The following is a 15,666-nucleotide window of genomic DNA, read 5'->3' as shown; positions in this document are numbered from 1 at the left end:
TGCCCACCCCCACAGAGCCACGTAACGAGAGAAGGCGGAGCGTGGAGGGGGGCTGTTGGAGAGACTTTCAAAGGACCGCCCCCGGAAGCTGCCCAAGGGCGAGCGGCTTCCCCATTGGTCAGAAGCGCGTGAGGGTGGGCCTTCGCTGATTGGTCCCTAGACCCTCAGGACGGGTCGGGCGGGGCTTTTCTGCCGAGGCGGGAACCCAAATGTCGTTTTGATTGGCAAGATTTGGGCCCAGGGGCGAGATTCATTCTGACTGGTCAAGCTACTGAGTTTCCGCGCGGGATTGGCTTGCAGAAAGACAAAGGCGGGATCAGGAGAGGAAGCTTTTGTAGTCGACGCTCAGAAACCTACGCGGCGGCGCTTGCTGGAGCTGCGGCTCTGTTGGTGAGTAATCTTGGGCGACGGCGGCCATCGACGCCAGGCCAGGGGAGCGTTTGCCTCCTGGGCCTTCTCGCGCCTCGTGGGGGAAACTATCTTCCCGCTGCGCGAGGTTAGGGCGCTTCAGAGTCGTCTCTTTACTTAACTGGCTCTTACATCCGGGTTTTTCTCCCGGGCCGCCCTTTGAGCTCCTAGGCCAATGGGATTCGCCACTTAGGACGCCCCGCCTACTGGGTCACGTAGAGCACCTTGGGACTCGTAGTAGACCTTTAGAGAGGTCCCTCTACCACGCGGGGAGAAGCGGGGTACCGCTTTCGCTTTGTTTTCCGAGCTGTGCAGCTTTCCCGCCTCTCGTCACTTCCTCCTGGCAGTAAGATCCCTGAGCAGCCCGTTAAGCCCGCTTTGGGACAGGATTTGGAGAAACCCAGGGCTGAAGTTCTTTTTTTTTCCTTTCAGCTCTACCTCGGCATCTCTCCATGGCAGTTCCCGAGACCCGCCCCAACCACACTATTTATATCAACAATCTCAACGAGAAGATCAAGAAGGATGGTGAGTTCTGGGGATAGTCCAGACTCCAGGTGACCTCGCAGGAGCTGGCCCCTTCTTCCATCCCCCGCATTCACGTGTCTTCCTTCGCCTTCTCCAGGCAAACTGTCAGTTGATCCTTCAGCCTTTGCACACGCTGCTCATTGTGTCTTTAACGCTCCTACAGTCCATCTTAACGGTCTAGCGATTAACCTGGTCACTGTGGTTCATCCCTGAACCTCTCAGCTCACAGGACTCCACCAAGAACCCTTTGGCGTCCCCTTACGGCTCAGGTGCCTGCCCCTGACTTCCCATAGGCCTTGGACATGTCCCTTTGAAGCCCTGATTGTTTGGGGCTGTTAGTTGTCTGCACTGATCTGGGAGCTCCTTGAGGGTAAGCACTGGGATGGTCTTGGTCATGGTGGTATTCTCAGTGATCAGCCCACAATGGAGGTGTCTGATTTCCAAAAGAAGACGGAATTATAGTAACATCGCTAACACCATCATCAGGTACTGATATGTACATCTTTACTACTTTAAATTCTCCCAACAGCCCTTCAGGAAGGAGCTATAACACCGTTTTCTCAGATTAGGAACCAGACTCAGGTGATGTGACTTGCCAAAGGCCACATAGCAAGATAAAGGGGTTGAGGCCACCAGCGTGGAATTCGGCTTAAGAACTCGATTCTTTTTTTTTTTTTTTTTAAGACTTTATTTATTTACTTGTCAGAGAGAGAGAGAAACCACGCGAGGGAGCACAGGCAGACAGAGCAGCAGGCAGAGGCAGAGGGAGAAGCAGGCTTCCCGCCAACCTAGGAGCCCGATGTGGGACTCGATCCCAGGACACTGGGATCATGACCTGAACCGAAGGCGGCTGCCCAACTAACTGAGCCACCCAGGCGTCCCAAAAACTCGATTCTTGACATTAGATGTGTTTTTTCCACTTTCTTTATCATGTTTATTGAATTTCATTTTCTATATCTGAAAACTGAACAAAAAAGTCCTGGTACTTTCTTTGCATGGACGTTACATGGATTACCTGAGCCAAACATCATCTATGCAGTGCTTCCTTATATGGTATCTAGTCGTTAGTAAGGGCTGGGTAAAATTTGTCTCTTATCCCCTTAAGAAAAGTCTTGGGGGAGGGCGAATAAAAAAGAAAATTCTCAGGGAGAGCCAAAGGAGTTTGCTGGGATTAAGTTTGAGGTTGCCAATAAAGTTACCGTTGAAGAAAACCAGACAAGCCATGTAAGTCCCCTGTATGTGCTCTTAGAGTATGGTGCCCAGCCAGTGGGGCACCTGGACAGAGGCATTTGTTCCTTCTCATAGAAGAGGAGACATTTCAGAGAAGCCTTCCAGGTAGAGGAAGCTATGTGTATGTTTGGTGAGGGAGAAAAGTGTTCCGAACCTAGACCAACATGGGCAGATGTCTAACGGCCAAAGAGACCCTGAGGCATTCTGGAAATAACAAGTAGTTTTATGTGACTGAGGCTTGTGTCCAGGGAGAACCCTCCAGTGAGTAGTACCCTGATGGTTCCTGGTCTCTTGTGGGCGGTAGGCCGTTAGACTTTGTCCTGAGGCCATCTGGGAGCCAGGTGAGGGACACAGTCTGGTGTGAGAATGATGTATGGAGACTGAACTTGAGTGGGCAAGAGGGGAGAAGGGAGAGAGGCCCAGAGTCCAGGGGAGTAACTTTTCTTTTTAAAGATTTTATTTGACAGAAACACAGTGAGAGAGGGCACACAAGTGAGGGGAGTGGGAGAGGGAGAAGCAGGCTTTCCACCAAGCAGAGAGCCCAATGTTGGGCTCAATCCTAGGACTCTGGGATCAGAACCTGAGCCGAAGATAGACGTGCAACCAGCTGAGCCATCTAGGTGCCCTATCAAGTGTGGTCATTTGTTAGATGCAGTGGTGTGGGGTTCAGATGGACTTGGGTCCCGCTCTGTAGCTTCCCAGTACCTCCGGGGCACTCCGGAGCCCCTGACAATCCTCTGAGCATCTGTTTCCATTTAGTAAAATTAAGACTGTTACAGACACTATCTCATGAAGTGGTTGTGAGAATTTGGTGAAGTTTTTTCTGTAAAACATATAATGGTATCTTTACTCACACAAACGTTTTTGGAGATGGGTGGCCGCTAAAGTCTAAAGTCTGCGTATTGCAGTAAGCAATTGGGAGGGGCTCGTGGTTAAGGAAGGATCCCTAAACCAGTAAGCACATCTGAGGTCAGGAGGTGGGCAAGACTGCAAAGGAAAAGCAAGTAGGGTACGAGGAGTGGGGAGAGTGGCAACAGGGCACCTTTTTTAAGACAGGATGGTCAGAGGGAGGCCTTTGAAGTGGGAACACTGTTACTGAGACCTGGTTGACTAGAAGGAGACAGCAGTGGACACAACAGGAGAAAGGTTCTTGTGGTGGAGGCAGTAGTCTGGGCAAAGGTCCTGAGGCAGCATCCATGTCTTGGCCTGGGAAAGGGCTGTGAGGCCAGTGTGACTGGGAGTAGGGGAGTTGGGTGGAGTATGGGGGGACGAGGTTGGAGAAGTTGGCCAGGGCTACCTCACCCAGACCTGGGTCAAGGTGCCAGTGACCGGAAAAAGCATGCTTACGTTTATTGAGCATTTGTCATAGGCCCTTTGTTACGTGGGCCTCCTGTTCTTCATCAAGCAGGAGGTGTTGGTACCGTCTGTGCTCTCAGAGGAGCCCCCAAACTCACCCCAGTGTTCTTGGCTGCTGCTCGTACTGCTGGCCCTTGAGGGGTTCCTGACCTGTGACATTGTGTCAGGTGGCTGTTGGTTTTCCTTCTGGGCCTCACTCGGCTCTGAAAAAGGATCTCAGCCCCCAAGGACAGGTACCAAGACTTCCAGTCACCCATGGGCCTTCCCTTTCTCCCCCTGCAGAGCTGAAGAAGTCCCTCTATGCCATCTTCTCCCAGTTTGGCCAGATCCTGGATATCCTGGTTTCCCGAAGCCTGAAGATGAGGGGCCAGGCCTTTGTCATCTTCAAGGAGGTCAGCAGTGCCACCAACGCCCTGCGCTCCATGCAGGGTTTCCCCTTCTACGACAAGCCCATGGTGAGTGCTGTGGCAGACTGGGTGGGTCTGGACCTCTTGTCACCTGTAGTCTGGTCCCCTAAAGTCGGGAGTCTCTCTGGCTGTTTGTCAGCATTTCCTGTTCTTTGTGCTGGAGCCAGTGATGGGGTACCCAGTAGATGTGAGGCACAAAGGAGAAGGACTAGCTAGGGAAAGCGGGGGAGAAAGTGTTAGATAACCGAGAGCATCTGCAGTCGAGGAAGTGGGTCAAGTTGGTTTGACTGGAGAGAAGGGTGAGCATGGGGTGGGGGTGCTGGGGAGCCTTGGAAGTGTTTAGGGAGATGCCTCTGGCTATTGGGGAGCATAGATTAGAAGCCGGAGTTTAGGGGAGACTGCATGTGCAGGAGTTCCAGCCCCGACCAGGTGGGGGCCGGGCATGGGTAGAAACGGGTAGATTGGGGTTCAAGAGACCATGTGCATGCACAGCCAGGGGGCTGCATTCTGGAAGGTAGAGAATGGCTTAAAGTGCCCGCCCTCTACTAGTGTTCCTGTCGGATCGCTGGCAGCCATCTTTTGTTCTTGGGGCCCTTTCCCTTATCCCTCTATCATCTGAGTTTCACCTGATGGGAACACGCCTCCTTGAACCAGCTCCCTTGGGGAGGGAACAGCAAATGCTGGTATGTCCAGGTCCCAGGTGGGTCACCTCCCGTGGAAGACAGTGGGCCCCTGGAGTGGTGAGGTAGCCTGGAACTCTCCCTCTGTGTGGATGGGGCACTGATTTGCCTGCTGTCACCTCTGGGCGTGAGCCCAGATTTGCTGCATCTTATACAGCTTTTCTGGGGCAGCTGGGAATTCGCTCTTGAAGTATAAAGACCATAATGTTACTGGGTCAGTCCTCCTTCCCTGCTCCCCAGATCACTGCTCAGAGCATTTCAGACACTTTTTTTTTTTTTTAAGATTTTATTTATTTATTTGACAAATAGAGATCACAAGTAGGCAGAGAGGCAGGCAGAGAGAGAGGAGGAAGCAGGTTCCCTGCTGAGCAGAAAGCCTGATGTTGGGCTCTATCCCAGGACCCTGGGATCATGACCTGAGCTGAAGGCAGAGGCTTTAACCTACTGAACCACCCAGGCGCCCCCTGGCAGTAGAATTCTGTCCAGGAGTCTGTCAAGCCGGTCTGGCCTTTGGAATCTTCACAGCGGCCTGCTTCTTCCTCCTCTCCCAAGGCTTTCCTGGTCTCTGCTTGGACCCCTGCTCCCCACAGGCTCTTCTCCACATGTGGCCCCAGGGCTGCCTCCAGCACACCAGTGAAATTTGCTCCCTCCCTCCTTGAATCTCCCTCCCTCCCTCCCTCCCTTTCTATACCAGTGTCATTTCACTGAGGCCTCTCTTAGCCACACTCTGAAATTTTTGATTCGTATCTTTTTTTTTTTTTAAAGTAGGCTCCATGCCCAACCTGGGGCTTGAACTCACAACCCTGAGATTGAGAGTCACATGCTCTGAGCCAGACACTTTATAATCTTTTTCTTCATTCTCTTTCAGTATAGCATGAGGGTGGGGCCTTTGTCTGATGGGCTCATTGCTGTACCCCCAGAGTAGAGGGTCTCCATAATCTGCTGAGAATGAGCTTTAGCCTGCGGGTGTAAACTTTTTTTTTTTTTTAAGATTTTATTTATTTGACAGAGAGAGACACAGTGAGAGAGGGGACACGGGGGGGGGGGTGGTGGGGAGTGAGAGAGGGCGAAGCAGGCTTCCCGCTGAGCAGGGAGCCCAATGTGGGGCTCGATCCCAGGACTGTGGGATCATGACCCAAGCTGAAGGCAGATGCTTAACAACTGAGTCACCCAAGCACATTTGGAGGTCTGAACTCTTGTGTGATTGGAACCACCCCTTCCCCGCATAATGTTCCTATCCTGGCCCTGTTTCCTCGGATTTCTGCCTTTGACCCAATGCTCAGGACTGTCCCATCTTCCCTTCAAAATCCCAGCAACCCACTTACTGTGTGTCAGCTACTATTCCAAGCACTGAAACTCATTCAGGCCTTATGGTCATCTTTTCCAGTGGGAAATCTCCACAGTCCCCATTTTATAGATGAGGATGTTGAGGCTATGCGATTTCCATAACTGGACTCACTGAGCTGCTGGTAAAGGTCTGCTTTTGCACCCAGGCAATTAGGCCTTGAGATCGACGCTCTTCACCCTTCTGTACTCTGTTTGGCAGCGCATTCAGTATGCAAAGACTGACTCGGATATCATTGCTAAGATGAAGGGTACCTTTGTGGAGCGGGACCGCAAGCGGGAGAAGAGGAAGCCCAAGAGCCAGGAAACCCCAGCAGCCAAGAAGGCCGTGCAGGGTGGGGCAGCCACCCCTGTGGTGGGGGCTGTCCAGGGGCCCGTTCCGGTAAGCCAGGGCCAAGAGATGCTGACCTCTCTCCATCAGGCCTGCCTTAGCCTTAGGCCTGGCATGTGGGCACAGTCGGGGCAGGGAGGGCTCCCCTTGGGGTTCTGGCTCCCTCCCTTTCCATTTCCTTCTAGAACTTGTTCACCTCTCATTGAGGGATAGCACAGCTGGGTGATGTCTGCACTTGGAAGTGCCTCCATGCTTGTCTGACAGTTTTGCAGAAGCTTTCTTTATCTTGTGTGTCTGTCTCTTAGTTTTTCTCCCCTTGACCTTGATCTTGTTGTCTGTGTCTTAATGTCTATGCAGAAAATCGAAAGGAAACCACAAACCAACTTTTTTGGATTAAATAGTGAATTTAATTTAGCAGGCTCACCAGAGAGATCAGTGTGGAAGAAATCAGTTTTATTTCTCTGTGCTAGCAACAAACAAGTAGACTCCAAATTTGAAAATACCTCAGGATTAAATGTAACGAAAGGTGTGCAGAAACCACCCACTAAAAGTATAGAATATAGAACATCACTGAGAGAAGTGGGAGGTGAACTCAGTAAATGGATGGGAGACTCAAAACTTGAGATGCCAGTCCTCTAGATTGGTCTAACACGCAACACAAATCCAGTCAAAATGCCAGCAGGAATTTGGGGGGCATTGACAGTCCATTTCTACAGGTGTGCGGAGAGGCAAGGCAAGGCGGGAGAGGAGGATAAAACGGTGGGGGGACACTGTAGTCATCAAGGTAATGTGATGTTGGGGAGGAAGATGGACCAGGTTGCAGAAGAGAGTCTTGAAAAGGTCCACACAGGCTTTCTCAGCCAGTAAAGGCTCCAACAAGGTCCATTGGTAAACGGACTTTTTTTTCTCCCTAATAAACAGTGCTGGACCAGTTGGTCCATATTTATGAGGCAAAGTATTAGTCTTACTCAGCTATGAAAGTTAATTTGAGATGAATCATAGACCTCAGTGTGACAGCTAAAACAATAAGGCTTCTAGAAGAAAACAGGAAAATCTCTTCATGACCTTCGTGAGGGCCCGAGAAGTAGAAACATCCTGTTTTCTAAACAGAATGGAGAAAAGCACAAGATACTTCAGAGAGTCTTCTCCTTACTTTGGGGTCTCCACGTTGGCTCTGCTGCTTGGTTCACATATTGTTTGTCCAGCTTTCGCCGATGCTGGCTCCCTTTCTGTCTGGCATCAGCAGTGGGGTTGGTGTTACGGCTCTGCTTCCCTGCTCTGACCCACTCCCCTCTTCTGCACCCAGCTTTTTGTCCGCCTTTGAGTCCTCAGCTGTGGTTCCCGCTCCGGCTGCCCCATCTCCTCTGGGGGTCGGAGTTGTGCTCCCTCCAGCTGGCTCCCTTCTCCCCACCACGCCTCCCTTCTCAATTGGCATCTGCCCTGCCCAGCCCCTCCCACTCTGCCTTCCACTGTCTGTTCCTCTCTGCAGGTGTCTTCCCCCACACAGGTGAGTTTTTGTAAGGAAAAATATAGCCTGTGCTCATGTAGGTTTTGCTTCATCCATTTTCCTTCCGGTGACCTTTGTCTCCATGGGTGCCTTGGGCTCTCTCCTTTTGTGGCTTTCACACCCTGGGTCTCCCGACGAGCTCTAGTCCTCTCTGCCTCCTGTTGACATCACACCTGCCCCGCTCAGCCCTGCCGTCCTCTCTCCGCAGGGCATGCCCCCGATGACCCAGGCACCCCGCATCATGCACCACATGCCCGGCCAGCCTCCCTACATGCCGCCTCCGGGCATGATCCCGCCCCCAGGCCTGGCTCCCGGCCAGATCCCACCAGGGGCCCTGCCCCCACAGCAGCTTATGCCGGGCCAGATGCCGCCTGCCCAGCCTGTAAGTGTCTCCTTCTCCTGGGTGTCATAAATAGCTGGGACGGGCAAAGGGAAAAAACAGGGACGGGTGGGGGCTTGGTTATGGGGGCGGAGCTTCGGGTGGTCAGGGTGAGGCTGGAGGGGCGACCAGAATCTAGTCAGACTCGATGAACTGCAGAGAACCTGCCGATGGCTACAGCAGTGCTCTTTGTGGCTTGCTTCCTGGTGGGGACAAGGCGGTATAGATAGGCAACCTCAGGGATGTCGGGTGAAGGGCCCAGAAAGAATTCAAGCAGGCCGGTGCTGGGAAACAGAAAGGCAATAGGTCCTCCACTAGACTCATGGCTCTGTCACTCCCTTGCAGCTTTCAGAAAATCCACCAAATCACATCTTATTCCTCACCAACTTGCCCGAGGAGACCAACGAGCTCATGCTGTCCATGCTTTTCAACCAGTAAGTGGGGCCGGGTGCTGGGCAGGGGCCAGAGGGCGATGGCCAGGAGATGGCACCATGTCCAGGCTGGTGGCGTCCTGAGCCTGCTTGGGATTTGCAGACAGGACAGTGACTAGAGGCCTAAAATGTGGAAACTGAGGCCAGGCCCATGGCCACGGAGGTGCAGTAGTGGCAAGCCTAGGGCGTAGCAGTGCGGGACCTTCTTTGACTTCGTGAGGGGTGGGGGAGCCCCTGGGCTGCCTCTTTCCAGTCTCTAAATCAGAAAAATGCTAGGTGCATATAAAATAATGGTGAGGTGGTACCGAGCAGTTGGAAGGTTTTATTTATTTGAGAGAGAGAGAGAGAGAGAGCCAGAGCACAAGGCAGGGGAGAGTCAGAGGGAGAAGCAGACTCCCTGCTGAGCAGGGAGCGGGATCCTGGGATTCCAGGATCATGACCTGAGCCCAAGGCAGACGCTTAACCAACTGAGCCCCCCAGACGCCCCCTAAACTCTTTTAAGACAAGTCCTGGGCGCCTGGGTGGCTCAGTGGGTTGAGCCTCTGCCTTCGGTTCAGGTCGTGGTCTGGGGGTCCTGGGATCGAGCCTCACATTGGGCTTTCTGCTCGGAGGGGAGCCTGCTTCCCACCCCCCTGCCTGCTTCTCTGCCTGTCACATAAATAAATCTCTCTGTCAAATAGATAAATGGAATCTTAAAAAAAAAAAAAAAAAAAAAAGACAAGTGCTAAGGGGTGTGGATGGACCTCATTCCTCCGGCTGCTGGGGAATTGGGGAGTTGGAGGCAGCACCGGGAGATGGGAGAGGTCAGACGCGCTCCTCGACTGTGGTCTGCTCTGGGGCAAGTCGGAGGAACAGAGCAGCACAGGTGGTTCTGTGTGACAGTGCCGACAGGGAATTTTGCGAAACTCCGTAAGACAGAAAAAAACAGTATCACACGTATATCCTTCTGTAAAACAATACGTACTTTGTAAGAACAGCGGCAGAAGAAAGTGTACCCAGCAACCGCGAGCATGGTTGCCCAATGGGGAAGGAAGTTAGGGAAGAAAACGGGGAAATGAGAGAAACAGGATCGTAAAAAGGGTAGTGTTTATTCCTGGAACAGGGTGGGTAGGTTATGATTGGGGAAGGACATGGGGGGGCAGTGTCCTGTTTCTTTTTCTTTTTTCTTTCTTTTTTTTTTTTAAGATTTTATTTATTTGAAAGAAATCACAAGTAGGCAGAGAGGCAGGCAGAGACAGAGGAAGGGAAGCAGGCTCCCTGCTGAGCATAGAGCCCGATGCAGGGCTCGATCCCAGGACCCTGGGATCATGACCTGAGCCGAAGGCAGAGGCTTAACCCACTGAGCCACCCAGGCACCCCTCCTGTTTCTTTTTCTTAATTTTTTAAGAATTTGCTTTTATTTTTAAAAGACTTTGAGGCAGAGAGAGAGAGAGCCCAAGCAGGGGGAGGGGCAGAGGGAGAAGCAGGCACCCCACTGAACAGGGAGACTAATCTGGGGCTCCATCCCAGGACCACGGAATTATGAGCTGAGCTGAAGGCAGATGCTTAACTGACTAAGCCCCCCAGGTGCCCCACGTGTCCTGTTTCTTGATCTAAGTTGTAGGTTACAAAGGTATAGGTGTTCACGTTAAAATATTTCCTTAAATGATACGTTTGTCTTGCCTGTACTTGTTTCTGTTGAGGTTCCTCCACTTTGCACTGTGTGCATCTGGGGGCTGGATTATCATCGCCTGTGGTGCATTGTGGGATGTTCAGCGGCATCCCTGGCCTCTACGCTCCCAATGCCAGAATATTCGGGATGCTGAGTCTGGTTCCCTGAGATCTGTTCCCTTCTTTCAGGTTCCCTGGCTTCAAGGAGGTCCGACTGGTCCCTGGGCGGCACGACATTGCCTTTGTGGAGTTTGACAATGAGGTCCAGGCAGGGGCCGCTCGGGACGCACTGCAGGGTTTCAAGATCACCCAGAACAATGCCATGAAGATCTCCTTTGCCAAGAAGTAGCACCTTTTCCCCCTGCCTGCCCCTGCCCCCTGTTCTGGGGCCACCCCTTCCCCCCTTGGCTCAGCCCCCTGAAGGTAAGTCCCCCTTGGGGGCCTTCTCAGAGCCGTGTGTGAGTGAGTGGTCGCCACACAGCATTGTACCCAGAGTCTGTCCCCAGACATTGCACCTGGCGCTGTTAGGCCGGAATTAAAGTGGTTTTTTTGAGGTTCGGTTTTTCACAACCATTTGTCGTTTTTATTTTCTTATGCTCTGTGCCTTCTTTTCTTACACATCAGAATATTCTGGGTGTTTGGACCTCTTAGCATGTTGGGGTTTGCAACCCTGGGGAAACACAGAATAGTGTAGTAACTTTGTCTAAGCTTTAGGCATCTTTACCAGTTTGGAAAAACTCCTCTTTTGTCTCCTTTGAGCATTCAGAGCAGGAAATGGAAACCCCGACTGCCATGTACAGTTGGGCAGGTCGTGTACTATGCAAGGATGCCACCTAAATTTAAGGGCACACTATTCATTTTGTAGATTTGTATTTTTTTTTCTAACATGATAAGAGTGTCAAGAAAGAGGTTTTTCTATGCCTTTTTTGAATCTTCAGAAAGAATGCCTCTGTGATAGTGACAGGCCCCAGAAACTATGCTGGATACTTCAGGAAAAAAAGGAAGGGAACTGGATGCTCAGGTACTCATTGGAAGGATAGAAGGAGGGGTAACCTGGGTTTGAGACACTTGAGTTGAGGTTTGCGGTCTCTGATTGAGCTGCAGCCCGGCCTTCAGGAAGGAGTGGAAGTGCCGTTCCCACATGGGAAGCCACTGACCAGGCACAAAGGGTGTGGCCACTTCAAACAGCGCTAATCTTCCCTGCTGGCAATCCGCCAGCTAGGAGCCTTGGCCAGGTGGCTGAACCACGCCCTCCAGTCCCCTGGCTGCAGGGGAGTCTAGGAAAAGGAATTTCTGATTGGACAGTCATGTAACCCAGCTGAAGCTATGGGTAAGACGGGAGATCAAAGGAGGGACCTTCTTCAACAGTCTGTTACACACCTGATCTGGAAAAAAAAATTTTTTTAAGATTTTTTTTTTTTTTTAATTTTTTGCGAGAAAGAATGGGGAGAGGGCACAGAGGGAGAGGGACAAGCAGACTCCCAGCTGAGCAGGGAGCCTGAGTTGGAGCTCGATCTCAGGGTCCTGAGATCAGGAGCTGAATGAAATCAGACACTTAACAAGGCACCCCTGGCAATTTTTTTAATGGACTAAAAAATACATATATGTATTGTTTAAGACTCTCACTCCATGCACATAGAAAAATGAGAACATTTGCCAGAAGTAGAAAATTGACCACAGAAATGAGTTTCTGAAGCCAGTGTTCAGTACTGTCTGGTTTTCATCTGTGGAGGCTCTAATCCCAAGCGTGCTCCTGTTCTGTCTGCTCTTTTCTATTAAAGAGAAACATCAGCATTTGCAGTGATAAAGGCTTACAGCACCAAATACAGTCTCTCTCCTTCAGGATCTGAAAGACTGAAGGGAGAAAGGAATTGTTGTCTCCACTAAGAGGCAAGTCTTTATTGCCGATGGCAAGTGGAAACATCTCACCCACCACACTGGCAACCACGGGTTCTGTGGTCAGTAGATCCTGGTTTTTATTGTCTTCCCGGTGCACTCCCTAGCTGTTCCCCAGGAGCAATGGATGTCCTCACTCCAAGCTTCATTTTCTTCTCATGTAAGGGAAGAGTTCCTGTGTGTTAGTACTTTGGTACTTATTGTTGGTACACGCCGCTATCCCAAACACACACCCACTGCTGCCAGGCACTCAGGAAACACTATAAACTCAGCAAAGACTTGCTGAGTACCTACCGTTCTTGGCACAGGACACAGTGGTGAATGAAATACACAAGCCAACTGTAAATACTATGTTCTGATAAGACAGCTGGGGTGGTAGGGCTGGGAACAGTCCCAGGTGATCAAGGAAGGCCGGTCATTGGACGTGACTTTGGAACAGAGCAGTTTCTCCTGTCCATGGTGGCGGTGCTGGGTATTGGAGGGCACAGAGATGGCTGAGGTCCAGGCTTTGACCTTGAATTCTGCCCCACCCCAAGCCCAATTTACTTCCCCCTCACAAAAGTTTGGACTTGTGGCCAAAGGTAAGAATGCTCGAGAACGGGAGATGCCACCCAGGAGAATGACCTGGGCACGGAGATCTACTGGAAACAGTTTTAGAGGTTGAGACTTGAGTTCGGATCACCCTCCCCGACTTTCTCCTGACCTTGGGCAACGGACAGCTCCACAGCTCCACACTGACGGGTGTGGGCCTAGAGCCAGATCTGGCCTTTCTGCTTCTGGCTCTAACCTTGAGCAAGTTTCTGAAGGCTCTCCCTGCCATTTCCATGGCGAGGGGTTATAACAGCCCTCTTAAGGTGATGCAGTGTCCATGTGAGTTAATAAGATAAAAATTACGTGCTGAGTACTCTGAATGACTTTGCTTTCCTGATCACCATTTTACAGAGGAGTAGGTGAGGCTCTCAGAAAAATTGCTTAGCCCGGGTCACCCAGTCAGGAAGTGCCTTGGGAAGATAAATAGTGATTATGGGAGGGCATTTCTAGCCTTAAGATCCAGCATAAAATACTTGGTCCTTGAGGGTGGGTCTTTCTCTGGTGATCAAAAGGCTGCCTTGTTCTGTCCTCAAGCACAGGAAATTCCAAGGTAGTTTTCTGTACTAGCTCCCTGTTTCTGTTCGTGGAAGGGGCCCAGGTACCCAAGCAGCCTCAAGAGAAGATGGAATCAAATATCTCAACCTGTATGGTTGAGGGGGTGGGGGGTGGCTGGCACTTGGAGTGGCCTGGGCTGCTTTGGGCCTATCTGGGCATTTCCCTGGGCAGGCAGCCCTCACCCTATCCTTGAAATGGTTCTGGCTGGGTAACAGCCTGTCCATGTTGTGGGTGAAATTTGGGACTGATTAAGGGCGGAGACAGCATGGAGAACACAGGTTTCCTTGTATTGCTGGAGAGAGGGAGGGCATAAGGAAATTAGAGACCCTATTTCCCCCTCGATCACTTTCTTGCTCGGAGTCCATGATGGCTGGGTCCCCAGCGTTCCTCGGTGTCATCATTCTGCTGTCTGCCTTCCTGGGGCCCAGTGTCGGGGGCCGCGCCATGCCCAAGCTGGCTGACCGCAAGCTGTGTGCTGATGAGGAATGCAGCTGTAAGAGCTGGGGCTGGGGGGCTGGGGTGGCTAGCCCGTGTGGAGGGTGCTGTCATTCCCTTCTCTTCCTTCCCCAGACCCTATCTCCATGGCTGTGGCCCTTCAGGACTACGTGGCTCCCGACTGCCGTTTCCTGACCATACACAGGGGCCAAGTCGTGTATGTCTTCTCCAAGCTGAAGGGCCGAGGGCGGCTCTTCTGGGGAGGCAGTGTGAGTCTTCAGAGAAGAGAAGAGGAAAGGATATGGGGGTGGGGTGGGAGTATGACCTAATTTTCCACCCAAAGGGAAAATTTGAGGACTGAAGTAGTTTGGCAGGGGTGAGGGAAGAGGGGCTATTGTGATCAACTTGGTTTTTACCTTGAGCAATCATGGGGCACCCACTATAGTGCCAGGCTCTGTTCCCGACCCTGAAGATACAACAGTGAATGATCCCTTTTATTCTAATAGAAGGAGACAGGCCATCCAAAAATATCAGCAAATATGTGCTCCTCTGAGAATTAATACACATTGACTGGGAGACTATTTCGGGTGGTCGGGGATGGCTGCCATGCAGTGACTGTAAACTGAGGTCTGAGCGACAGGGATGGAGCCAACCATCTGGAGATCAGGAAGAAGAAAAGTGCTATGGTCTTCAGTAGGAATGAGTTTGCCATCTTCCCAGACCCTGGCTTTGAATTTTTCCTCTCCAGGTTCAGGGAGATTACTATGGAGATTTAGCTGCTCGCCTGGGCTATTTCCCCAGTAGTGTTGTACGTGAGGACCAGACCCTGAAACCTGGCAAAATCGATGTGAAGACAGATGTGAGTGTCTTGGGGGCTGGCGGGGATCCAGAGGGAGGATCCTGGGGTTGTGATAATGAGCAAAGATTCTCCTGCCTTTGGCTCCCCGGCAGCGTAGCTGTGTGCGCTGGGACAAAGTCCCTGCCTCAGTTTTCTCCTCTGTAAAATGGGGAGTGATTGTTAAGTCCCTGTCAGATTGAGCGGTGCAAAAATTAAGGGACTCTGGGCTAATTTGCATAGCATGTGTTTGGCCAAACCTGGCCCCTGCCGCCACAGCCTTTGCTAAAACCACTAGATCCTTTGTGGTGTGTGTGACCGCTGGTTTTCTCCCCACTGTTTTCCTTTCTCTTTTTCAGAAATGGGATTTCTACTGCCAGTGAGCTCAGTCTACCACTGTCCCTGCTGTTTTTGTTTCTTCCCGGCTTTATGCAAATATACCAGCCAAGTGCAAAATGAGGGTCTCTGTGGTCTTAATGGGGGGGGCGGTGTAACAAAGAAAATGTTTCCCCAGCCTCCTGAATTTAGCCAGTCAGCCCCCTGACCGTGGTAACGTCAGTGGTTGCTAGGCAGAATTCCACTGACTAAAAGCTCTTCGCTCCATGCTGGGTACTGGAGGTGGGTTCCTAAACTTAAATATCACACACAAGCAAATGAGAAGGCAGAATAACCTGAACAGCTCGGTTGCGGGTCATAGTGTCCTCTCTAGACCAACGAGAGGGAGTTGGACTATTGGGAATGAACCAATCGGACCATGAGGAAGACACAAATCACAGAATAGAGGCATCTGCAAAGGGAGATGGGAGGTTAGCCTGCGCGTATCTCCCCCACCCCCGAGTTTTCCTCCTTCTTGCCTTTGGGGTCAGAAAGAGCGCTCGCCAGCTCAATATCCGCTGTTCTTCGGGGTCTTTCTGTCGATGCTGTCCATGCCCCGTTCTTTGCAGCCATGTCCCCGCCCCCAAGCCCACTCCTACCCAATCCGGAGTCTCGACTGTGCACCCGTACTCCTGACCAAATCCGTTTCTCAGGTCGGCAAGGCATCTCTGTACGGTCCCTTCCCACTAGCTCTGCCAATCGCTCGTCTTGGTCCCTCCCCCTTTGGCCCC

The 15,666-nt window shown here is 51.6% G+C and overlaps 2 protein-coding genes across 5 annotated transcripts; both read left to right on the top strand.

Annotated features, from left to right (window-relative positions):
• Positions 1-160: 160 nt before the first annotated feature.
• SNRPA (small nuclear ribonucleoprotein polypeptide A) lies at positions 161-10,818 on the top strand. 3 transcript variants are annotated; one of them, XM_032324088.1, is made up of 7 exons: positions 164-390; positions 841-933; positions 3,802-3,974; positions 6,153-6,332; positions 7,997-8,170; positions 8,513-8,601; positions 10,438-10,818. In XM_032324088.1, the coding sequence occupies exons 2-7, from the start codon at positions 861-863 to the stop codon at positions 10,595-10,597; spliced, it is 849 nt and encodes a 282-aa protein (XP_032179979.1). In that variant the 5' UTR covers positions 164-390; positions 841-860; the 3' UTR covers positions 10,598-10,818. The 3 variants fall into 3 exon arrangements, with proteins under 3 accessions (XP_032179981.1, XP_032179979.1, XP_032179980.1); XM_032324089.1 differs by lacking the exon at positions 164-390 and adding an exon at positions 642-754; XM_032324090.1 differs by lacking the exon at positions 6,153-6,332 and having other exon boundaries at positions 161-390.
• A 1,472-nt stretch (positions 10,819-12,290) lies between these two features.
• On the top strand, positions 12,291-15,016 carry MIA (MIA SH3 domain containing). Of its 2 annotated transcripts, none has more exons than XM_032324095.1 (4): positions 12,291-12,725; positions 13,861-13,994; positions 14,474-14,584; positions 14,920-15,016. In XM_032324095.1, exons 1-4 carry the CDS (start codon positions 12,635-12,637, stop codon positions 14,941-14,943), a joined length of 360 nt encoding a protein of 119 aa, XP_032179986.1. In that variant the 5' UTR covers positions 12,291-12,634; the 3' UTR covers positions 14,944-15,016. The 2 variants fall into 2 exon arrangements, with proteins under 2 accessions (XP_032179986.1, XP_032179985.1); XM_032324094.1 differs by having other exon boundaries at positions 12,291-13,783.
• Positions 15,017-15,666: the final 650 nt, after the last annotated feature.

This window comes from Mustela erminea, chromosome 19 (genome assembly GCF_009829155.1).
Source record: "Mustela erminea isolate mMusErm1 chromosome 19, mMusErm1.Pri, whole genome shotgun sequence".
Lineage (NCBI taxonomy): Eukaryota > Metazoa > Chordata > Mammalia > Carnivora > Mustelidae > Mustela > Mustela erminea.
The sequence above is the reverse complement of the archived record's forward strand: the minus strand, read 5'-3'. Positions and strand labels throughout refer to the sequence as shown.

Bases quoted from the DNA above. Each gene is read 5' to 3' on its own strand.
- SNRPA (XM_032324088.1), top strand. From the start codon at position 861: ATGGCAGTTCCCGAGACCCGCCCCAACCACACTATTTATATCAACAAT. The intron at 8,171-8,512 runs GTAAGTGTCTCC...ACTCCCTTGCAG, and splicing joins AGATGCCGCCTGCCCAGCCT to CTTTCAGAAAATCCACCAAA. The intron at 8,602-10,437 runs GTAAGTGGGGCC...CCCTTCTTTCAG, and splicing joins CTGTCCATGCTTTTCAACCA to GTTCCCTGGCTTCAAGGAGG.
- MIA (XM_032324094.1), top strand. From the start codon at position 13,654: ATGATGGCTGGGTCCCCAGCGTTCCTCGGTGTCATCATTCTGCTGTCT. The intron at 13,784-13,860 runs GTAAGAGCTGGG...TTCCTTCCCCAG, and splicing joins TGCTGATGAGGAATGCAGCT to ACCCTATCTCCATGGCTGTG. The intron at 14,585-14,919 runs GTGAGTGTCTTG...TCTCTTTTTCAG, and splicing joins AAATCGATGTGAAGACAGAT to AAATGGGATTTCTACTGCCA.